General features: G+C 40.8%; 1 protein-coding gene across 1 annotated transcript; it reads left to right on the top strand.

Annotated features, from left to right (window-relative positions):
* Positions 1-12,267: 12,267 nt before the first annotated feature.
* On the top strand, positions 12,268-15,261 carry neurod6b (neuronal differentiation 6b). Its single transcript, XM_034208032.1, has 2 exons — positions 12,268-12,422; positions 12,712-15,261. The coding sequence occupies exon 2, from the start codon at positions 12,717-12,719 to the stop codon at positions 13,704-13,706; it is 990 nt and encodes a 329-aa protein (XP_034063923.1). The 5' UTR covers positions 12,268-12,422; positions 12,712-12,716; the 3' UTR covers positions 13,707-15,261.
* The last annotated feature ends 11,187 nt before the right edge of the window (positions 15,262-26,448 follow it).

Raw genomic sequence — 26,448 nt, forward strand, 5'->3', positions numbered from 1 at the left:
GTCATGGAAATTCAAAATGCTAATTCCAGGCCCTGGAAAAGTTATGGAAAACAATATTTAACAAATATTTAATTGATATTTTATCTAATCGCCGAAATAGTAATACTATAATGATAATAAATACTGTGTCATATAGTAATGAAACGTAAAATGGCATTTAACTGACGAGGTATTTTGCTGGTGAGAGATTTTAGTTGCTTTAGCGTGTAGAAGCTAAGCCTACTATTTGATTTGTTTTAGATAGACACAACATTTCAGACCTTATTTTCCTGTTCCATGTTAAAATAAACCATTTTCAGTCGTACCGCTAAGAAAGAGTAATTTGTTTGGTCATAAATTAGGTAAAGGTCATGGAGAAGTCATGGAAAAGTCATTGAAAATCATTGGTGAAAAAGTGTATGAACCCTGATTTGTATTGCTGTAATAATTAGTCCAGTTCATACTGACTCCTAAGAGATCTCCTCCTAATGTGCTGGGGTTTCCACAGACAGTGTTTCCCGTTGATCTGAAGTGGAGGGATAAAACACAAAGAGGGAATTTGTTCTCAGAATATATACATTCTTTTGATTTGTCTAACTAGACTTTAGCAGCAGTCCCTCAAACCGTTTTTTATCCTCTTCTCCCCTATTGCTTTAGCTGGAATTGTACAATTGCCTGAGTTGATTGAGGGTCATTCTATACTCCTGATTCGAAAGTGAGAGCAGCGTGGTGTTTCCTCTCCTGACCAATCAGAGTGTGGCAATGCTCTTTATTTAAATCTTAAGAGAGGTAGAGAATTTCACACCTTCCTGTCTTCACTTATTCCAGACATCATTTCTAACTCTGGTCTTCAGGCTCTTTTATGCTGTCTTAACCTTTCTGATTGAGAATCTGAAATGTTGCTCGAGTGAAAGAACATATTTTCAATGGGTTACTGCGTCAGGGCAGATCTCAGCGCTAGTTATGCAAGAGGTTATGGTTGCCTATGAATTACTTATGATTGCAGGCTTTATTATTTAAGGATTTGTATCAAAGAGGCATTTATTCAAAATTGAAGAGGTATTTCATTATTATTGAAGCACTGAGATTTGATCTCCAAGTATTTAAAACGTTTTTTTAATTAGGAATTAGTTTTGAGGATTCCTATCCTGCTAAAGTCTGGGAATTTGGTACAACAACCAGACTGCTGAAGTCCCATATTAACTTCACATAAACTGCATTGTATTCTGTCCCCCATCTTGAAAGGGCATTTGACAGTCACTATGAAGGATGGGACATTTCTCATTTTGCTTATCGGTATAAGATAACCACAATTTCCAACAGCTCAAGGTGATGTCCCCAAATTGCTGTTTATTTAATGTATAATGACAAACACATTTAAGCAGCTGGAACCAGGAAATATTAGACATTTTCAGCTTGATAAACACAATTAATCCATTATTAGAATAATTGGCAGTTCATTTGAATTTAATCGGTTGAAGAGTTGATTCAACGACAACCATTTCTGCATTCGTAGGTTTCTCTCCGTTTGAAGCTTGACCCCCACTCTAACGCTAAAAGTCAGACTAAATCTGCCTCTGCTGAATCTATTTTAATATTGTGTGGTTGTTTGCTAACAAAGTCATTCGGACAATACCATTCAGTGTGGGCTTTCGTCCTTTGTTTTCCCCTAAATATCCTGCACCATTTCACACAGCATGGGCCTTTTCTCACAGCAGACATTTTTGACTCGTCATGGTAGGAAGGCTCAGGTGTTTCTAATAACACTAACCACTGTCCCAGAGAGAGACAGCGAGCCCTCGCACAACAACAGCACCCTGAACCCAGGACGCTAAATGGATAAATCAGCCATCGTTAATTTGATTACCTACACCTGTTTCCACTGCGACATTTTAACATTTCTCCTGGGAAAAGGGCTTCATGCACACTGTAGACAGACAACTGATGCACTCACTTAATGCCATGCTGTTCTGTGCTTTCTGATGTGTGGTAGAAACAAAATATCCAATGTTTTAAAATACGACACAAAGTGCTACACTGAGGCAGTTGTAAATTACTGCCGTTTCAAAATGTAACAAAATACCATCTACGTACAATCTATTTTGATCGTATTACTTTCTACAATTGTACAACATGTACTACAATAAGTAAGTTAATAAGTTAACATCTATTACCCTTTCATCCCTGAATCAGATATGAAATGTGATTAATGCATTCCTCAAATATTGTAATGATAATATACAATATATATTAATAACATATTATTTTATTAATATAGCACCTTACAAAACAGAGTTTGCTTTCATATAAAACAGAGGGGGACAGCATCTAAACACAGAGTAACATAAATACAACATAATACAACGAAAATAAAATCACATAAAAGCAATTTTATAAATTATTTTATATATGAGTTTGTGTCAAAGGCTTGAGATTACATAATTATATTTTTAAATATGAGAACATGACCCTTTTTTTCATTATAGAAACAAAGCTAGTGGTGTGTCGACAGGAAGAATTCAAGCCTTTAGATATTTGATGAGCACTTGTTTAAAGAAAAACATGCAAATAATCCAAGTGAAGAGAAATGAATATAGTTAATTTACCTACTAGAATCAAAACTCATATGTATTAAACACCATAACTGAACATTTGTTAGACATGCAGTTATCCACTAGATGTCTCTGTTAGACTTTAAATCCCTCTGAAGCTCCAGCAGCTCCACCTCTCCGGCTCAGAGGCCAGCAGCACTAAAAATGATCCACTGACTTGATGTATACCGTGTCACCAGGCCCGGTTCTACGGGAGTGCATAAGGGTGCATTGCACCCTCAGTTGAGTTGTTATGCACCCTCATTTGAAAAATTAAAAGTGAATTTTTTTTTTGTTATTATTAAAAGTGAAAAATATGACATATATAATAACAATATTAACAATAGTAGTAATAATAAGAAGAAGAATATAGTTGAAAAAAAATGAATTGTAATTGTGGTTAAATAACATTGTCTGCTGCATTTATTTGGTCAATTTAAACGGTAAGTAACATTATTATGTCAGGTGCGCGTGACCTGTGCCCCTGCGTGTTCGTCATTTGCAAAGTGCTTACACAGCAGTCAGTGATGGACATCAGAAAATGGTTAAAACAACCAGCCCTTATCGCCAGCAGTAACACTGCATCTACTGCAGGTAATAACAGTTCAGATCATGGGGAGATTACGTTACCCGCGGCCACTGTCGTGGACACTAACGTCCTCCCGCCCGACTCGCCGGCTTTGCCCACGGAGGCGGAGCAGCCACAGCCGTCTTCCTTGCCCCAAACACCGCCACCCCTCGGCGGCCCGCAAGTGCCAGAGGACCTCGGCAAAACAGAGCCTGCCCAGGTATATTTAAAAAAAGTACCCAACTCGCCTGTACAGTGGGGTAAGGTGCTCATTTTGCAGCTCATGGTTTCACAACAGAGATTGGCTGGAATATTCCTCGAAAAAATATGCCATCTTCTGCTATGCATGGAGACATTTCGGTCTTGAAAGGGGAGTGATTTGTAAAATATCCATAAAGAAATAGTAAATCTGCTTACAGTTCTGTTTCATATGGGTGTTGAGATGTATCCATAGATCTCTTCATTTTGCTCTCAAAGTGCACCAGATTGATGCTTTTAACTTCAATATTTAAAAAAATAATCTTCAGACCCCCCTAGAGGGTGTTAGGTCCACTCCCCACTTATAAAAATAACACTTTACCACTGCACCCTCTCTAATCTCAGTTGCACCCTTAGTCATTTTGTTCTGGAACCAGGCCTGCGTGTCTAACTCCCAAGACAGTCAGTATATAGCTCTTTATCCACCATATAGGCAGCTCCACAAACATTACACACCCAACGCATATTTATCACAAGCAGCATGCATATTCATGGGCAGGTTGATGGAGCTGGTGGAGGGATGTGTTGGAGTTCTCAGAGTGCCGCAGCAGAAGGCGAATGTTAATTCAATTATACGGCAGCTGTTCCTTGGTGCCCATGGCCACTGTGTTTGCACTAGAACAGAAATCTTGTATTAGGTCCCTCGCCATAAAAGACCATTGCCAGGCAGGAAAATGGAGACTGCCTGTAACCAAAAGCCATCAACCGTATTTTAAAGAGCTTTTAATGCTTATTTTTGGCACGATTGAGGAATATGGTGATGCTGCAAAGTAAGATTTGTGGTTGCTATATTTATTTTTTTGGCTCGCTGATTTACAAAGCTTTTGTTTTTGGTCATTATTCTTTTAAATAGTCAATCTGCTGGGAAGTTAAATGTGCAAATTAGTTTCTTATTTTCCTGGTATTAGCTCCAGTCAAGGGTGATTGGATAAACACCACTGTGTGTCATGTGGTGGCAGAACTATGATTTGGTGAAAGCCAATTTACAGATGCATCAAATCTCTTTCTTTGTGTGTGTTCTTGTGGATTTATATACTCAAGACTTTGTGTATTAACATGCATTAAACAGACAACATGTATGTATTGGTCCTCAATTGCTCTCATACATGCAAATGCAGTTTGTCATAATGTGAGTGTTTGGTATTTGTGCTCCACCCCACCTCCTGTCCCAGGCTCTGGCTGAGCGCCAGTACGACTTGGTGGAGGAAGAGGAGGAGGAGGAATGAGGAGGAAGAGGAGGAGGAGGAGGAAGGGGTGTGAAGGCATCCAGACTGTCCCTTCATTACCCGGCTCCCTGAGACTCGCTCTCTGATTTAATCACATGGCCGCTGGCGGGAACTGCTGCTCTGATGTTACCTGGACCTGCTAATAAGTTTGCTTTCCCTTCATCAAAAGGAAAACAGCCTCACCTGTGGGAAGGATGAGCTCGACTGCACATACATGTAAAACATATGCAGGCATTCAAATGTGAAGGCATCTAAAACACTCAAAAAACCTCAGTTATTGTCCTCCTATCACACACAGGGGAAGATATAACCAGACAACTAAGATTATAATAAATAAAAGATTATTTTCATGATTGAGTAATCAGCTAATCATTTTCTCTATTAAGTGATCGGTGTCTTCTAAAAATATTTAAAGTATTTGGTTGAATTTCTCATAGCTTCATTTGAAGTCTGAAAATGGCTTGTTTTGTCCAACAAACACCAAAATATCACCTCATTTATTGTCAAATAAGACAAAGAAAAGCACCAAATCCTCACATGTAAGAGTTGGATCTTAAAAAATAGTTGGCATTATTATCAACTTAATAAAAATGTATAAATACAAAAATGGTGCCAAACATTCAGAAAATATATACTGTAAATAAAATCTAAAGATATCACAACAAGGCTACAGTACACTGGCCTTTGGGAAGCCATCCTGTGACCTAACCAGAACGGACAGCATGTTCACACCACTTCACTACACACAGCCTCATCACGCAGCATGTAAAGTAGACCTCGCATATCAAGCTGTTTAATAAAAATTAAACCCCGTCTATCGACTGGAAAAAGCACAGAGCTCTATTTAGAGTGACTGATGGAGAGCCCAGAATCAAAGACCCTGTGGCACGAGCTGCTGGTGAGTCTGGGAATTGGCCCAACTCTTAAAGAGCCCAGCGTCCCTCATCTTGACTGGGGGGGGGGTAAACCCCAAACAGGAAGTAGCGATTTCTGCTGGCAGCCGAGAGGATCCTTCTCTGGAAGCCTGACAGGTGAGGGGGCCGAGGCTGCCAACTGTACCCCCCCCCCCCTCAGGTGGGCACAGGGGGCAGGGCAGACCCCCGTCACAGCTCCAGCATTGAGACACTCAGCAGATGATGGGAGCTACCGAGGGCATTTCACTCCCTGATGTCTGCAGACGAAGATCTGCTGTGGAAGTGGGAATCTCTCCAGTACAACATGGCACTGATAGAAACACAGAAATATTTCTACTACAAATATTTGACGAGTTAATTTAGAATAATGAGGGGTTGTTACTGGGTGTGTTTAAGCATTAACTCTCAGCGGTGGAAGTACATTTACTACTGCAGTGTAGCTTTGAGTCACTAAACTTGACTATTACTTTATACTATGTATTCATGACGACTGTGATGTATATTGTCCAAGGCTTGTTTGCTAATATAAAAAGTATAAACACCCCTTTTCCTGTTTTGGTTAAACAAAGTAAGGTTTATGGAAATTAAGTGGATGTTAAGACAATTCCCGACTAGCCTCGCCCACCACTTTTTGGGGGGATTACCTTAGATTCAAGTTGTCCCTCAAGACTTTTCGGATTTAATGTAAAAGGCACATTATCGACTGATTAAATCAAACCAACTGAGTGATGTAAAACTCATATAAACTGGATGCGGAGACATTCAAGCAAGCAGAGGGCGTCCGCTTGTTCCTTTAAAAGTATCGTCTTTATTTTATTCTTTATATATTTTATTGACTGCAGCCCACATCGACCAGAATGCAAATCAGCCGCTTTTTTATTTGGCTTATCATTTGGGGCAATTGGAATTTTGTAGTAGTATCACTGTTCATGTTTTATTGTTTTATTGTTTTATGGTTCAGTGATATAACTCTTACTGTTTGTTTATACCTCGTTTTTAATTATGTTCCTCATTTGTTATTGTCATCTTCTGTCATACTCTGTAAAGCACTGCGTCAAGCATGAAAGGTCCTATAAAGTGTATTATTAATATTATGTTTACATTGTTGTACTGTTTTCTTTACCAAATGATCTCAATACTTCTCCCACCTTTTCTTACCTTGACCATAATGACAAGAAATCAACAAAAATACCTCCTCTCACCAGCTGCTGATTTGTGGTACTAACAACAAGAAAATCTCATTTATCATTGATTTGACTTGTTTTGTGTCTTTGTGTTGACCCTATTTGAAATCTGTTTTCCATCATTCAGCTTTGTCCTTTTAAATAAACCTCCAACCTAATTTAACACTGCAACGCCATGTTGCACGTTCTCGCTAAAACTGTTTAAACACAGATGGCGTGATGTCATGTTGAGATATCTGCAGCTACATTACAATGGGGTTTAATCGAGTGGAGTTCAAGGTGGAGGTATTCTGTGCAGCCAGGGGTGAATATATGTGTAATGAAAGTGGCATTTCAAACACTTATGTTTGTTATCATTGTGGTGGACTGGCAGCATGTGACACAATGGGATTATTGTCAGCTATAAAATGACTTTTTCCCCCACTAACATTAAATACATTTACTTAGCTTAATTTGCACTGAACACTGGAAACTCTTCCTGTGCCACACTGTTAAGAGTAGGAGCAGTTTCAAATGAATCAAGGCGATGGGAGTTGAGGACGGTTGATGAAGAAAAATATTTCATATCAACACTTAGAGTGTCGATTAGGTGAGAAAACGACATTGTAGCCCTGTCAATCATCCTGGCTTCATGCTCGGGGGAAAAAGCATGAGCTGCTACTAGCGTAAAAGTCAATAGAATCAAATACATGACCAAAACACTTCTTGTTTTCTGAACTAAGAGAGTTTTTACCAACAACATGCCCCTTGTGTAATAACATATAAATAATGTGTCTTTAGTGAGTCCCTTATTGACATTTCTTGACATCAGTCTGTAAGTCACGGTCAGAAAAGACCTCCGGAGTTTATCGTACATTTCAAACAATAATAATATGAAATGTGAGTTTTACTTGTATAAGATATCTGACACATTTTCATTTATCCTATCACTTTCTGGGTATGGAAGTGTCGCTTTCTACCACAACAGATTGTCACAGCCACTTTGAACGTGTGTGAACAGATTGTGCTTTGAAAAAGAAACGGGCGCCTGCAGCAACATTTCACGTCTGCATCCCATCTCTGTCTGAAAATGGGACTAACATCTTTACATTATACATCTTCAAAAACATATCCATTATTCATATCCCCATATTTTAATACTATTAGCACTTCTATGCCGCCCACCTAAATACCTGTGTTACCTATCAAAGGAGCAGTGACAGTCGTTTACTTTGTTTGGGTGGAAAGAGATGGATTGGGATTAAGAAATTACTATGGGCCATCACACCAAATTAAATTAGATCTGTGAGTTGATTATATTATCCGTATGCTAAAAAATTGGATACAATATTGGGCACAGGAGAAACGTTGCTTCTTACCTTGTGAGCGGACTGTTGTGTTGTTTGTATAGACAACACACACACAAACACACCGCGCTCCCACCTGTGTGGGTGGAGGTGTGGCCACTGCAGGCAGCTGAGTGGGGCAGCATATGGAGTTTCTAATTGGGTAGAACAGCACAGCTGGAGGACACCAGTCCAGGACCTGGCCTCTGGTAATCAGTCCCACAATCCTCAGCCCTCCTCTGCACATCCACCCGCTGGCTGGGGGGGGGGATGTGCTTCACTCCTGAAACCGAGAGGAAACATGTCCACTTAGAGTGTTTTAATTCTGAATCATGTCAATGTCATATTAAAATAGTGACAGGACATCGACATCCTGGACATTTAGCTGGTTGAGATGAATGCAATCCCCTGCCAATTGACTGTAATGTAATTTCCCATTTTTTACTGACTTATTTCTGACCAAATGTTGTACACAGTCTCACTGAAATCCCTGTATAACTAATTGATTATCACTAAACACACTATACATGTCGGCTCTTAAACATGCAGTATATGTTGTGTAAAGGTCATGTCTCCATCACATTATTCTGTATAGAAAACTTTGAACACTGCAGATCTTTTTTTTACAAATCCAATGTTCCCTAAGTAACTTTTGGAACAGTAGGACCTGTTAAAGTGTATTACTCTCAAGTCAATGTTGAAATGTTTACAAAAAGGAACCATGATCAACTATTTACTTTTTGTTCTTTGTAGATTTAAACAAATGTAAATACCTGTAAGTGCATTTTAACCCAATATTGTTGGTTCTGTTTGATGCATTGTGTGTGTTATCATTTTTCTTGCATGTAAAACCATCCCAGTCAGAGACATTAACTAATTAATCTACATTTAGTTTAGTTAATTTGCAACACTACGTCACCTGGTGCGCTTTATACAACTCTGTCTTGCATATATACAACTAATGTGCAACAGCCAATTTATTGAAGGAAGAATAATGCCATTTTCTATTAACACATTAAGGTTATGAGCATTTTATAAGATATTAATCCTGCAACAACAGGTTTATAGTGTCTGAGCGTTTTGAATTTAACAGCAGGAACAGAGGCAGTCATGCGGGTTTTAGGTATAATCAAGTACTCAAAAATAAATGAGTTGCACTCCTATTAGGGACCAGTAAATTAAATCCCTATTTGGCTTCAGTAAAGTGAACACGCACCTCAACATAAAGCAATGCAAACTAAATAGGGAGAGTTGTTAAATTGTTGAGGAACTGAAAATTGACAGCAGAAGGCTCATTATGGAGTAAGTGTCAGGATTTTTAAAAAAAGACATGCTTTGCCTTTGGGGTTCATTTTCTTCTGCCTCAATTAAGAAATGATCTATAAATAGTGATGCAGTGAATTAGATCCCGGACAGAAGCACGTTTGTATCACCACACCATCACCATTACTACACCCCTCAACCACTCCACCTCGCTGTCATCAGCTAGTGACATTGATTGAGAAACGCTTGCGACTCAGCGTGCGATCAGTGGCGCCTTCATTTGCAGCTCGGCACCACGCACCGTGCCTATAAAAGCTGATAATGTGATAATTAAAAGAGCTGACAGCAAAGAACTGTCAGCGAGATTTACCAACCTCTGCTATATCATATACCTCTCAAATTACCAAGCTTCCTCTCTGGAAATATGACACTTAAAATATCAATTGAAGTAATTAACTATAATTTAGGATAAAAAAAGTTAGGAAGTCTCGGTCAAGGTCAGTTTTTTGATAAAAATACATATTTAAAACATCAGATTCGGACCTGTAAAAAAGGATTTCTTGCAGACAAAAGATCACTGCCATGTCCCTCTCTTTCCCTCTCAACCACACCATGATTTATTACCTGAAAAGACAAGAGAACTAATTAGTGGAGTAATTAATTAATATAAATTTGCATATTTGCATTTGCAATTAGTGCAGTCAACTGATTAGTCTGAGATGGGGAGTTTGACTCATCAGATGCTAGGGTGTGTGTGTTGTGTGTGTGTGTGTGTGTGTGTGTGTGTGTGTGTGTGTGTGTGTGTGTGTGTGTGTGTGTGTGTGTGTGTGTGTGTGTTGGACCAGGACGATCAGCAGGCCAGCTGAGGCATTTTTGGGGGGAGGCGGTGATGAAAGGATTTTTTTTTGCTAGTATTTTTCTTTTTTGGGGGTGTGTACAGTATCTTTGCACATGCTCGCTCACACACACTTGCCATTATTAGTGTGAACACGTGTGGTGCTCTGTCTCAGGTTTGTAAAGTCACCAGTGTGTGTATGCTGTCCTTGCTCCCTATCTTTCCCTTCCTGTGGTCCCTTTACACTCTGACCTCACACTAAGGTGTCATCATTGTCCTGCTGATCGATGTCCAATACAGAGGGATTGATAAGCTGCTGTAATTGATTCTCCTTGCAACAAGGTCATTCACAGGAATACATTGTGTGCGCTTGTGTGTGTGTTCCACATAACTGAGGAGTGCATATACCCATATCGAGTGCCAGCTGTGCCCCTGTGTGGATTTGGCAGCGTGCCACTGGGCCTTTTCCACGGGGTGTACTTAATGTGTACGGTCCTGAGGTACCAACACTGTTTCGCCCCCCCGGTGCCACACCATCCTCTGCAGGTGAGGGGCCTGCAGCAAACAAAAGAAGTGTAACAATTAATCGATTAGACGATCAATTCGAAAAACTAAAACACAATTATTCTGATAGTCGGTTGACCGTTCAAGACGTTTTTTTTAAATCATGAATGCCCTAAGTTTTCTGGATGTAGCTTCTCCAATGTGAGGATGTGATGATTTTTTCTCTTGTAATCTGAATACATAGGTTTGAATTGTTGGTTGAGATAAACTCTGGACTCTGGGAAAATGTAACAGGCCTTTTTCATTATTTTCTAATTCTATCTAATAATTCTCATGCAATTATATCCAATAAGGTGTCCTTTATGAGCTGCTTAAGAGGACCCTGAACACAACATTAGAGTTAACAGACTGGAGTATATCTGTATAATGTAAATCATCAATCTTTGTTTTCTTTCAGCTACTTCTCAGAAATGCATTTCTAATTGGTTTCATTTAATGTAATATCTTGCTTTAAGTTTTATGGCAGATTTCCCACCGATGTTATACTGCATGTGTATGTTGTTGTTTCTTTTACATCGTTTTTATAATCAAATTCTTGAAGAAATGCATGGGCTTTATGGACTTGGCATGGAAACCGAAGGGTGGTGAGTTCAAGTGCCAGAACGGACCAAGTAAGGAGTACTATAAGGGGTGCCAGTTGTCCTAGGCTCTGCCAAGGTGCCCTTGAGCAAAGCATCAGCTCACTGATTCCCAGGCACTGTTAGCTGACAACTATTCCTAATAGGATGGGTTAATGCAGAGATAACATACTGTATTACTGTCTGTACAGGGCTGTGTACATGTGTGACAACGAAAGGGATTTATATTTCCAACTATTCAGAAGAAGCATTGAGTTTTTATAGCAGGGGCTTATTTACCCCAAAACTTGAGGTATGCTCCATTAATTATGTATTTTTAGTTTAAGACTAATCATCACTGTTTCTGGTTGTCTTTCATTCAATGTAATAAATCTGAGATACAACACAACTGCCATTGATATTCTCCAATTACATCTGTTCTTATTTATTATTTTAAATAACATCTATCTTTCTATATCTATCTATCTATCTATCTATCTATCCATCTATCCATATATCTATCCATATATCTATCCATCCATCTATATATCCATCTATCCATCTATCTATCCATATATCTATCTATCTATCTATCTATCTATCTATCTATCTATCTATCTATCTATCTATCTATCTATCTATCTATCTATCTATCTATCTATCTATCTATCCTTCTTTCTTATCTATCTATCTGACCTGTTGAAGATGCCTGCAAACTCGAACAATCTCGTTTTTTTGTCCACAAAATACGACATTAATGTATCTTTCTTACACGCAGAGATGCAATATTATTAGTTGTTATCCTCTCCGGTCTGTGTTTCTTGACGGTAAACGCGGGCCTCCCGGTGCCCATTACCGGAGCTGCCAGATGATCGGTACGATATGGAGATCCCATGGGACAGTGAGCACGTGGTCTCGCCTGCCACAAGACGTCAGCGGCAGATGGCATGGGTACCCGCTGTTGGCATGAGTGTCATTCCTCAAAGAGAGAGGGAAGGGAAAGAGAGAGAGAAGAGGGAGAGCTCCACACAGCCAGGCAGAGAGAAGGGAGTGCGCACAGTTTTGCTTTTCTCATAATCTGTGGTTTGCAAGAGAAGAAGCCGCAGCGCAGATTCAGAGGAGATATTTGGGAACATGCATGGTGCAAACTGACCTGAGGTTAGTATTAACATTGTTATATTATGTATTAATGAAGATGTGTTGTTTTTGCTTCTCTTTAAAAACAATGTGGCTTTTATCAGGTATTATCACTAAATATGTGACAAAAGCCTTTAAACAAGGTTCCTTTTACAATGAAGTTGAGTGTCTTGAAAAGGTGACATTGGACTTGCTTGCCAATTTGTTCCTCTTCCTCTTGGGAGGACCTGTAATTAACTGTCAACCTTCAAAAGGAGTCTGTGTTATACTCTATCCTCATCGTTTATGTTTTTTGGCTTTGATTTGACAGGAAATATGTTGACATTGCCATTCGAGGAACCTCATTTGATGCGTGAGCCGCGGTTCGGTGCCAGTTATTCCCGTGAAAGCCTGCCTGAGAGCCTGGAGAAGGAGCACGACAGGTCCAACTCTGACATGAGGGAGGCCGAGGAGGACATGTCCGACAGAGAGGAGGAGGAGGAGAGGGAGAGCGAGCAGGATGACAACGGGCTCCCCAAAAAGCGAGGCCCGCGAAAAAAGAAGCCCGGTAAGGAGTTCGAACGGACCAAAGTACGGCGGCACGAAGCGAACACCCGGGAGAGGTGCAGGATGCACGGCCTGAACGACGCGTTGGAGAGCCTTCGCAAAGTTGTGCCGTGCTACTCAAAAACTCAAAAACTGTCCAAGATCGAGACCCTGAGACTGGCTAAGAACTACATCTGGGCCCTGTCAGAGACCCTGAGCGCGGGGAAGAGACCGGACCTGCTCGCCTTCGTGCAGACTTTGTGCAAAGGATTATCTCAGCCCACGACCAACTTGGTGGCCGGTTGTTTGCAGCTGAACGCGAGAAATTTCCTCACAGACCACAACGGAGAGGTCATGTTCTCTGGCAGGTCGCCATACGATGCCGTGTACCCGTACCCGGGCTCAGACGTGAACACGCCCCCCGGGCACAGCGGCAGCAGCGTGGACGGAGGGGCCAAGCCGTTCAGACACTACAGCTACAGCGGCGCGTACGAGCCCTACTACGAGAACCCGTCCCCGGAGGGCGGAAGTCCGCCTTTCGACGGGCAGATGAGCCCCCAGATGAACTTTAACGGGATTTTCTCCCTAAAACACGACGATCCACCAGACGGGAAAGGCAACCACTATGGAATGCGCTACTGCAGTGCGCCAGGACGCACGGCTCTTGCGCACAACTCCATGTACCGAGTGTCCCCAGAGGGCCGCTTCCCCTATGATTTGCACGTCCGTAGCCAGTCCTTCCAAGCACAAGGGGAAGTTAATGGCTCTTTCCACAATTAATCAATCAGCTGGACAAAGTTCAAGTTTCAGAAGCGATGCAATTTCCCCCGCAGATGTCGAGAGTGGACTCCAGACACGCTGATGCACTGCACAAATGTCAATTTAAACAAGTCATTTAATGTTGAATACTCAGTCTTGTTTTTACTTTGAACCATGATTTAAATCTGCAAATTAGACATGATAATTTACTTCACAAAACGTGTGTCAATAGGCAGAAAAAAACGAGGCTTTTGCTTTGGAATGAAATTAAACGATTTCATTCTGAAGGCAGATCTCTGATTCAATCAACGAACATTAAAATGTAAAGGCTCACTGCCCCATTTGTTTTGCATATGGAAAACCACAAATGTAAAGAAATGTGTTGAGTACACATTGTTTTACAGTTAGAATGTATTATATGTATTTGTTAATGGCTGCACTGCAGATGCAAGTCAGGTTATTTAAAGCTAATATTGTGACAATTAATTCGATGTTCTGCCTTTTAATAAGGTTCCCAGCAGTCAGTAAAAGGGTTTTCATGGCGAAATAAAATCAGCTAAATAAACAACCGGGGAAGAAGAATCTGAATAACGCTTCGCCTCATCAGGGAACTTTGCTGAAACATGATTGGAGTTCAGAGATGCAGTCTGTTAGCAATAAAGGTCAATTGAGCTATGCAAGGCAGCCAAATGCAATCTTTGCTTAAACAATGATAAATGTCTATTTCCATTCACAAGGCGTTTCTCATTATCTAATATATATTTAAAATGATGACAATTAGGACCTACAGAAAACGAATTATTAAAAAAAGTGTTTGTTGCACGTGTTTAGGAGACCTGATGATGATGTCATCTGAACTCGTCCTATAAATACAGGAAGTTTTTGGGGGAAAAAGTTAAAAACGAAATGCATTTGTATTTGAAGTAAATAGTGTGGCATCGAGGTGAATGTAAATTATTATTGTATTCATTTATTTAAGCTTATTCATTATAAGTCCTTCAATTTGAATGTGGATAATATATTATTAAAAAAATATTGTAAAATCAACAGTTGACATGTGAATTTCCATACATTTAAAGTTTGTTTCTGTTGCATTGGTGTATATTTCACTGCAGATGGAAGTAAAACAAATGTGTGTGAGGTTAACAAGATGTTTCCAAACTATATGGATCTGAAAAACATGCCTTAAAAAAAGAGATGCTGACGTCAATATGCAACGAAATGACAGTTTTGGATAGTTTGATGTGAACTTTTTACAGAGTGATGCACTTCATGTATTCCTGCACAATGTTGGTGACTGTGCTCCCATACATTGATTTTGTAACTTTACCCAAATGAAGAATGATTATTGGATATATTCTGAACTTTTATTTCTCTCTTTAGCACACACACTCTTGAAAACTCGTTATGGATCGAAATATTCGTGAAGTAATGTGTTAATGTTTTGTGATGTGTTTGTCTCAATAAAATGAAGAAGCTGTGAGGGGCTTTCTGTGCAGCTTCTTGACTGTCTGTGAACACCATCGACAGGAGGAAAATGGCGATTGAATAAATGTGATATTAATACATCAAAAAAGCCCCGGACATAATTGTTTTTATTTATTTTGAGAAATTGAATCTTTTAATAACATTGCAACCTTTTGAGTTTCAGGTGACAGTGCGTAAAGGCCTTGCGTGTAGGCCAAAAGCAACATACGATGTGAATAATATATATTTAAATATATGTTGAGTTTTAAACCGTAAAAGGGAATGTTATCAATTATGTTTTCAAACGATACAAATGTAGTTTATCTTAAATTGGCATTCTTAATTAATTAAACACACATCTGTGATAGCCTACGTTACGCAAATATAACGCTGAGTTTTTTGAAATGCTTTGTCTGAAATTGGCTTGTCGATATAATTTTATTTAATTTCAGTTGATCAGATGGCTGATTTGTGAAAAATGTGCCTACGAGGTGTTGGATGTGAGCCAGAGATCGCAGTTCTCTATAATCCCTGGAGATACTTATGTTAAATATGTCCCGCGTCTCTAAACGGAAAAATAAAAGTTTATTTTCCGGCAGTATTTGGACAAATCTATTTGATTTCACTCTCCTGCTCTTTAAATGATCCTAAACTCTCGGGTTTAAATACAAATACACGCCTATATTTAATTTAGTATGTAACTCGTGGTTATACGCACCGTTGGCAGGAATAGTAAACAATACGCATACGTGGAAGAAAGAACAAGTCAACTGGTTTTCTTGTGTTTCACTTTCACTTCACAACTACTGTTTCCTGCTAAACGTTCCATTAATAAAACCTGGTAAAACAGCTAAACTCATTTACAGTATTTGATCAACCATCATGGAGAACGTTCAAAGAGAAACTCCAGCGACTCACACGACAGATGCGTATAATTTTAACATTTGGATAAGGCACCGAGATATATCCACATCTTAATGTATTTCTAATTCATAACATACATCTAAAATAACGCAGGAGAAAAATGCAGTTTAATATAAAGCAATAATCGTACAGAAGCTTAAGATGCCACTGAAATCAAAGTTACCTGCAAGAAAATAACCTCAAAGAATATGAACACCTTAACAGCTTTCAGCACCTTTCTGTAATGAACCCTGACTGTCTTTTTGACAATTTATAATTAGATAACTGTGACTTTAAGGAGATGACAGATATGTGAGAAATAGTGTATGAACTACATGAAAAGCAGTTTTGAGAAAGGACCTTCAGATCTGTATGTGACATGTGGGGAAAAGGAGAAAGGAGAAGAAGAAGAGTTAGAGGAAGGCATGAACCTATTCCAGCATTTATTCAATTATGAAGTTGAACTAATGACTCAGAATCATAACGGTTTGTAAATAATGGTAAAACTCTTGTTCTCTTTCATTTCTGTAGACATTTACAGTGTTCTCTAGCGTTAAATCACATCATCATATCTGTTTAAAAGATGCAAACAACATTAAGATAAAATCCTTACCAATGTTTGAGCTCATTTAATTTGATGAGCAAGCATTGAAAAAACCAATGGCAACACAAAGTGAGCCTAATGGAACTTCTCATGAATTAGTTTTAGAAATCACTAACCAGAAAACAACATATCATAAAATGTAATCATCCTCTTCTGCGTAACTTTAAATAATTTTAAATGGTGTTAAAGCTTACATGTTTTTGATTTCCATATCAGTGCTGCTTTTGGTGAATTGTATTTCTGGCAGATCAACTTGTGAAAAAATAAGGAAAGTCAAGGGTTTCTTTTATTATTGAGAAAAGGTGTTGTTTTCCCATCTTCATTCCCTCACTCATCCCTCTCTCCCCTATATCATCATTAAACTGGAAGTCGGGGTTACTGGAGGTCCCTCTGGGGCCCTAAAACCAGCTCTTTAGCCCCCCATCCGTCACGACCAGGCCTTATTTATCCCATTCACTAAAATTCTCACCATATCAGTCTTACTGCTGTTTCTACCAGGCGGAGTGTGTGTGTGAATATACATATGCACAGGAGGATTTAAATCCCTCCTGGGGCCTCACAGAGAGGCTGACGAGGGTGAGGAGGAGTTGAGGGAGAGAGGGGGGGAGGGGGGTGTTTCACGCCCACAGGGTCCACAGGGCGGCGTGCAGCAGTTTAGCACGGGGTCAAACGTGTACACGTACCCCTACATTCAAGCAGCTCATTAAAGCTGCGTTGAGAGAGAGAGCGAGGCAGAGAGGGGGAGAAAGAAGTATAGGGAGAGAGAGAGAGAGAGAGAGAGAGAGAGAGGAGAGAGAGAGAGAGAGAGAGAGAGAGAGAGAGAGAGAGAGCATATGGCCCGGCTCTGTGTGGGAGGTGAAGGACAGGAATGGAGGATATATATCGTACAGAGGTGAATGTGCAATCTGAGATGTAATGTCATAATTAGTGCAAAACAAACATTGTGTTTCTATAGGGAGAAGTTTCAGAATGACAACAGTCACCTCAGAAGTTGGGAAAAGTTTTCTGCAATCACCTATAACCCCAAAACACAAATGAATCTGTACATGTATTTTATATTTGAAATATATCATGGTAATTTATTGTAATTAGGAGCCTTTATTTTCCACTGCAATGTCTGAAAATCGTAGCACCAGTCAAGAAAAAATGAAAATAATGGTTCCCGCCACGTCGGCAAGCATCCTCAAATTTTGTGCCATTCCCAAGCCCCAGATGGTGTGGGATGGGAAACGTTCCCCCATTAAATTCCTAATAATCATTTCTCCCGCGGAATCGGGGGTGGTGGCAGAGGGGATGGAGGAGGGTGGGGTGTGAGTGTGTGTGTGTGTGTGTGTGTGTGTGTGTGTGTGTGTGTGTGGTGTGTGTGTGTGTGTGTGTGTGTGTGTGTGTGTGTGTGTGTGTGAAGTGAGGATTGGGTTTGTGGGTGAGGGGAGTAGAGGGATTTGGTGTTTTAATTAGACAGATTTAAGGAGCTGAACCCCCACTCAAACTGTGTGTGTGGAAAGAGACTCACTAGGATTCATTTATGCCTATATTTCGGTGCGTGTGGGTGCATGTGTGAAAGAATTACACATGAGTATAGACACGTGTGTGCGCGAGTGTGTGTTGCAGGTCACGGCAGGGCTGATGCGGCTGCAGAGGAGGCCTGACACTCCGGTACCACGGGCCAGGATCTCATTAACGTGTCAGATTGGTGGATCAGTCTCTCTGGCAGCCGGCCCGGCCTCTCACAGGAAGTACTTTCTCTCTATCTGTGAACTTGGCACTGAGAGGTTAGAGAGGGAGGGAGGGAGGATGAGGGGAATATATTGGCCTGAAGGAGAGAGGAGAGGCAGAGGCACTAATTATAATATTTGGTCAGATTGGATAAATATTGGGTGAAGGATTGTGGTTTAAGAGCTGCTTTTATCCGTCCGGGAAATTAATGAGTGATGAATAGGAGCGTTGGTTTCCGTGGAGTCAGACTGCACTTGCACTATTTCGGAGGTGGAGATATGCTAAGTATGTGACAGGAGCATCTGTCACTACATCACCTTTGTGCTTTGTGCCCTTTGTCTAGGGGTACTGCATGCATGTGTGTGTGTGTGTGTGTGTGGCAACATTATGAGAGAGTATCGGGTGGGTTTTGGAGCAGGTGGGAGGCAGACAGGGGTGTGATCCTCTGACACCCCAGCAACACCCTATTTCAGGGCACTCTGAGAGACACGGTGCTGCTGGGTGGAGAGGAATCCATTCCCTCGACTGTGAACATGCGTGTGTGGTAGTCATGACGGCACTGTGCTGTGTGAGAAATGTCAGGGACAAATGTGGACTCCTAAATATATTAATTTCACAAGTTTAACAGCATATTGAACACTAAAACCTCGTTATATCTTGTAGAATATTGGTTTTTTTAGTGCTGCAGATTTAAAAAACAAATACAATCGAGCTGCTTTCAGCTTAGTGAACAATAACGGCATTAATGTCATGGATAAAGTCATGCTGGTAAGATAGATGGATAGACAGTTCACTCAATTGCAGGTTGCAACGTCAATTTCCATATAACACCCATCCTTATGTTGATATGTCAAACCCCATCTACATATTGGGTGTTAACAAAGTTAGGAAAATTACACTAGAAATATATACACACTTTTCTAGATATTTCTATATGCCAACTTCCACTACTATTAAAAATATATTAAGTCCAGAAGTTTAAAGAATACAAAATGTTCTGTTTGGGGTCTTAAACCCGTAGACCAGTGACCACCAACTGGCGGCCCGCGGGCCACATCCGGCCCGCCAGACATTCTCATCCGGCCCGCACGACGGGCGTTGGCGGAGTGGTTACTGCGTTCGCCCCATGGATGTATAATAAGAACTGGATACAACGTGGGAGGCGGGGCCTCATTCATTCCTATGAGAGCTGCTCATTAGCGGATGATGATAAAATGGCCCACCTTTTGAGAGAGTGAAACGTCACAGATTACCCAGCATGCCTGAGAAGTACTTGTATGTGCGCTCATAGAGCATGCACAACTTTAACCAAAATGCTCATTCACATCAAGCACGTCAATTTGCGTACACGTAACAGCACCGCGCGTTCATGACAGCATGGTAATGGATTGTTGTTATCATGGATTTGATATGAATGAGGCGGCAGTTAGCAGCTAGCGGCTAGCTAGTAATGATGCTAATGTACACATCAATCGTTATGTACTTATATTACGCTGTAACAGGATCTAGTGATATCCAACAGAGCTTCATTTAGCATGAAATAATTATTGCACTGTATATATATATATATATTTATATAGGCCTACAGTGCAATAAGCTTCTTAGTGCAATACAGGGACGTTAATAATGTCGGTAATATTAACTTTATTTAATACAACATTTACGGTACAAGATTTAATCATACAGCCCATGTATGATAATGAATTACAGCAAACATGTGCAATATATCCATTATTACAGCTCCGTGGGATGGCAGTAAGACGATACGCACAAAAAGGGCAGCAAATTGGACCCAGGCAACTACCGCCCTGTTTCTATACTTACCTCCATCTCGAAAGTCATGGAAAAAATAGTATATGAACAGGTCGAAAAGTACCTCGCGGAAAATAAACTAATCTATGAATTTCAATCTGGCTTTAGAACATCCCACTCCACTGACACATGCCTTCTTTATTTGAGCGACCACATCAAACAAGAGGTGGACGAGGGCAAGTACTGCGGCATGGTGATGCTGGACCTACAAAAGGCTTTCGACACTGTCAATCACCCCATTCTGATTGACAAGCTAAAAGCAATTGGTTTTGATAAACTATCGGTGAGCTGGATGCAATCCTACCTGGAGGGGAGAGAACAGATGGTGGAGGTAAACGGTACTCTGTCCCCCCCCCTCCCAGTGAGCTGTGGTGTTCCACAAGGAAGCATATTAGGTCCATTACTGTTCCTAATTTATGTAATGACATGTCATCAGCATGTGACTGCAACTTGTTCCTGTTCGCGGACGACTCAGCCCTGCTGGTCTCTGGCAGGAACAGGTTTGCAGGTTGAAAAAACCCTCAGCTCCGAGCTCGGCAGAATCTGCACCTGGCTCGCCGATAATAAATTATCATTACACCTGGGTAAAACAGAGTCCATTCTCTTCGGTTCGAAACATAATCTCAGCAAATCCGACGACTTCTCAGTTGCAGTGGGCGACATTATTGTCACAAGTAAGAAGGAAATTACATACCTAGGATCTATTCTTGAGGCAAACCTCTCCTGTGACAAAATGGCATCCAATGTAATAAAAAAGTCAATCAAAGAACTAGATTCCTATACCGGATCTCCTCTCTGGTAAACAAAAACACCCTGAAAACTCTGGCAGGAGCACTCATTCAAGGGTACTATGACTATGCTTGCACGTCATGGTACCATAGCACCTCCAAGGCGCTAAAAATAAAACTTCAAACATCGCAAAATAAACTGGTCAGACTACTGCTTGACCTTTCATCTAGAACCCACCTCACCTCTGCCCACTTTGACAACCTAGGATGGCTTAGAGTAGACGACAGAGTACAGCTACTTGCAATGGGCCTGGTCTACAAGATCCACTACACCTCTATGGTACCCATGTACATGTCAAAATTCTTCCCAAAGGTCAAGGAATACCATGATCATAACACCAGAGGGAGCTCCACAAATCATGTGAAACCCAGATTTGGCACAAAAAAGGGGGAATACACGTTTCGCAATTATGCCACATCAAGGTGGAACGCTCTTCCCACAACTGTAAAGGAAAGTAAAAACTATACTTACCTTCAAAAACCTCTCTTAAAGAGCACCTTCGGGGGGGAGAGCATTGCAAAACTGGCCCCGGTAATGGTACAAATCTCAACCTGTCGTTCAATGGACAGCTTCCCCCCCCCCCCCATCTATGTATATACTCGCATTTTAGACTCTGTTACTAACTGTATATCTGTAGACTTGGTATGTCTTAAATGTCCGGTTAGGATGTATTAGAACGAAATCTAAAATGTAAATTGTAAATAAGCCATCTGTATGTCAAATATGTCTTATATGTCTTAAATGACATGATGAATTGGAAACGGGGGACCCTGATGTAAACAAGACGAAAGTCTTTCTCTGGTCTGCATCCCCTTAACAATTGTATGTTTTGAGCTGTACTGAACTGTACCCAATATACAAGCTGTTAATAAACTTTTCAATCAATCAATCAATCAATATGGATCCGTTCTTATTGTGCATCCATGGGTAAAGATAAACGCAACTCACATTGGTTTCTCAAACAGCATCTCTGTAAACTACGTGTATTCACTGAATTTCACTCTCTGCCTTTAACGGCTCGTTGTAGCTCCAATAGCTCCAGCCCCCACCCTCCCTCTGAGCACAGTGTGCTCTGATTGGTCGGGACACGTAACATGAACGTGCCGGGCGGCGCGGTCCCGTGGGCTAGATGCACGTTCATAATGCAGAGGGAAATAACTCTCAGAATAACGTTATTAGCACATTATTACAACTTGAGGAACGAATGTTTTTAATAAGGGCTATACAAGTGTTCATACTGGGTAGTTTATTTAGTTTAAAAAAAATTATCCAACGAGTTACAGACCACTCTTTCTCCATGTAAGTCAATGGGAAAAAGTGTTTCCGGGCCTGGCAACCAAACGGAAGTGTAATACCGCCGTTTGGCCAGCACGAATATTTTCATCTGAGTCCGGCGCACTTCCTGGGGGCTTGGTTCGCCCCCCACCCATTTCTTTGTTTACAACGTCTCGTGAGTAAGGTGCAGTACCGGTGTCCAACAGAGAGGCAGCAGCTGCGGGACAGTAGACTGCGTACTGCGAAACCTTCCCTCCCCTGAAGAAGAAGTGATCCTTCGTTGTGAAGAGTTTGGTTAATGCGCTCCGCACCACAGCAGTAGCCCCGCTGCGACAGAGTCCAACAGAGAGGCTGGAGCTGCGGGACAGTAGCCTAGAAGCAGGGTTGGGTTGTAACGGAATACATAACGGCGTTACGTAATCAGAATACAAACATCAAGTAGGCTAACTGTATTCAGCTGGCGTTACATTTGAAAAACGAGTAATCTGAATACAGTTACTTTCGTAAACCTGAAGTGAATACATTTTGGAATACTTATTGGAATTAGTGGTGGAAAAGTTTCCTCACAAAATGTAATATTCATTACCGGCAGAACTGTGTGCACACTGCACAGCGCTGCAGCATGTCTGTGAGCGAGAGAGAGATGCAGCGTGTCTGTGAGGCCCCGCCCCCGCACGCAGATGAGAGAGGGATCTCTTTTAAAATATATTGAAAGTTAGGCCCAATCCCAAACCACTCCCTCGATCCTACCCCTCCGTGATGGAGTGAACTCCGTCTGTAGCCACACTCGCAGCTCAACGAGGCTCCCTCCTGTCAGATGGAGGGAGTAAATACAGCAGCAAGCTTTGGGACGGCCTCCCCTCTCTCCGGCAGAAACAGGAAATGCCGTAACTGTATGGAACAACGGTTTCAAATCAGCATCTCTTAGACAAAAAGTTTAAATGAATAACTCAAATAAAACTCCAAACATCTTTCATTGTGTTTCAAAGCTCTTTTAGTTTTAAACCTGATGTTTATAAGCTTCTTAGTTTTTGCAACGGTCTGTAAATATACACAACTTTATAATAAAATGCACACATTTACCTTTTTCTAGACTAAACACAGGTATGATCATAAGTTAAAAACATATGAGGTTATCATGAGGTTGTTAACATCGCAATTTATCAGTGGATGTTTGCTGTAACTACTTGTAAACAGCGTGTTTCCTGACGGACACACACAGCGTGACTCCGGTCAGGTAGAGACCGGTCTCAAGTCAGCACCGCTGCAGACTCGCTGTTTGAGGGCTTGATAGCCCACTCCCCCCTCCACACTCGTTGCTTTGGAACAGCCCTCAATATGGCGGACCCTCCGCGTGAACGCGCAAACGGAGTGGTAGGGTGTAGGGGGTGTAGGGCGCGGTTTGGGAATGGGCCTTAGAAACGGAGATGGTTAGATAAAATGTGCAAGATAACGTTTATGTAGCATTTCTTTATTGTCGAAATTATGACATTTCATAACGGGATGAAATCAAAGTGAATGGCCTGCTGCTGCTGAATGCATGGGGCAAGTGACTGGAAAAAGTTGTAAAAGTTATTACATCGTTTCAGATAATAAATAATAATGATAATTAATTCTATTTAGGGGCGCCTTTCAAAGCACCCAAGGACACCTTACAATTCATAACATATTCCAAGGAAAGGTTTTAAGACAGTACAAAGAATGCAGTCCGGGTGATGTTTTTTATGTGGGTTGCAGATGAGAGAGCTGTCCAGAATGACACCAATGTTGTGTTTGAGTTCTTGATAAGCCATGAAAACAGTAAAAATAAGTGTCTCCTGTTCACCAAAACATACCCATCTGTTATGGAAAAAGAAAGTATTCCAAAAGTAATCTGAATAGCCTACTATTTATAAAATTCTGGGCTATATAAAAATCGCTGGCCCGCGATAGTGTATATTGGTTACATTTCGGCCCTTGGACAAATGTAGTTGGTGATCCCTGCCGTAGACCCTCTTCATGATCTCAAATCACATTATTTAATCAGATTGCTACCTTCTGATTTTTTCTAATACTTTGACTTTTTTTGACAGGCTAAACATTATTTTTTTGAATGAGGAAACAACGTTTTCTTATTAGAGGTCTAACTAGTTGGACCAAACTAACCCTTAACATAAGTATTGTCACTCTGCAGGACAACTTACATTGTTGTCTATATTTTAGTCTATTATCTCCGTCAGGCATACACATGAATGGACTTCATGAGATCTGTGATTGACTGTCTGTCTGAAAGTGGCTTATCTTACTTGCCCCATCAGCAGAATATATTTTGGCCATGTTTATGAGTGTATTCCTAAGGACAACCTATGTTTATGCGGGATTTTTAGAAACCGTTTAATTGACTGTTTATATTAATAACGTCATTAATTACTCCTCGTACATGGCCGCTAGGGCCCGCAAGTTAACCACAACTGCGTCAGGAGCGGAAGGCAAATCCGACAATCTGGCTAAAAACGAAACTCACCTGATCTGATTGTGGGCCACATTTCTGCTTTACCGTGGTCTAAAAACTGACATCCATTGACACGTTTGGTCTCATTTTGATCCGTAGGCCTTTAGCAACTTCACATAAATCCCATTCCTGGTAAATTATGATCCACTGAAGTTAGGCACGATGCAAGTTGAGTAAATCTCTATACGTGTTACCTTTTCGACCCTTTTTAATGTAAGGAAGCCGAGAGGGTACAATTCAGTGAAATGTAGGCCCATTCCCAAACCGCCCCCTACACCCTACCCCTCCGTTTGCGCGTTCACGCGGAAGGTCCGCCATATTGAGGGCTGTTCCAAAACAACGAGTGTGGAGGGGGAGTGGGCTATCAAGCCCTCAAACAGCGAGTCTGCAGCGGTGCTGACTTGAGACCGGTCTCTACCTGACCGGAGTCACGCTGTGTGTGTCCGTCAGGAAACACGCTGTTTACAAGTAGTTCCAGCAAACATCCACTGATAAATTGCGATGTTAACAACCTCATGATAACCTCATATGTTTTTAACTTAGGATCATACCTGTGTTTAGTCTAGAACAAGGTAAATGTGTGCATTTTATTATAAAGTTGTGTATATTTACAGACCGTTGCGAAATCTAAGAAGCTTATAAACATCAGGTTTAAAACTAAAAGAGCTTTACAAAAAAGTAACACAATTAAAGATGTTTGGAGTTTTATTTGAGTTATTAATTTACATGTTTTGTCAAAGAGATGCTGATTTGAAACCGTTGTTACATACAGTTACGGCATTTCCTGTTTCTGCCGGAAAGAGGGGAGGCCGTCCCAAAGCTTGCTGCTGTGTTTACTCCCTCCATCTGACAGGAGGGAGCCTCGTTGAGCTGCGAGTGTGGCTACAGACGGAGTTCACTCCGTCACGGAGGGGTAGGGTCGAGGGAGTGGTTTGGGATTGGGCCTTAACGTGTCCTTGTTTGTGAGGGGAGGGGGCTCACCTGGCAGGGTTCAGCACTGCACTATGTTCACTTTTAAAGTTGAGTTTTTAATTATGTTATCATTATTTAAACGTTTTGTCTCCACAAATGTGCAAATCCGAGTAGGTGTCAAAGTGGCGGATTAACACTTCAATACATGTTGGATTTTAACAAAGTGAGAAAAAAATACACATAGATAGATAGATAGATAGATAGATAGATAGATAGATAGATAGATAGATAGATAGATAGATAGATAGATAGATAGATAGATAGATAGAGATAGATAGATAGATAGATAGATAGATAGATAGATAGATAGATAGATAGATAGATAGATGGAGAGAGAGAGATGGATGGATAGATAGATGGAGAGATGGATAGAGAGATAGAGAGAGAGAGAGATGGATGGATAGATAGATGGATGGAGAGATGGATAGAGAGATAGATAGAGAGATAGAGAGATAGATAGATAGATAGATAGATAGATAGATAGATAGATAGATGGAGAGAGAGAGATGGATGGATAGATAGATGGAGAGATGGATAGAGAGATAGAGAGAGAGAGAGATGGATGGATAGATAGATGGATGGAGAGATGGATAGAGAGATAGATAGAGAGATAGAGAGAGATATAGATAGATAGATAGATAGATAGATAGATAGATAGATAGATAGATAGATAGATAGATAGATAGATAGATAGATAGATAGATAGATAGATAGATAGATAGTAGATAGATAGA

This window comes from Gymnodraco acuticeps, unplaced genomic scaffold (genome assembly GCF_902827175.1).
Source record: "Gymnodraco acuticeps unplaced genomic scaffold, fGymAcu1.1, whole genome shotgun sequence".
Lineage (NCBI taxonomy): Eukaryota > Metazoa > Chordata > Actinopteri > Perciformes > Bathydraconidae > Gymnodraco > Gymnodraco acuticeps.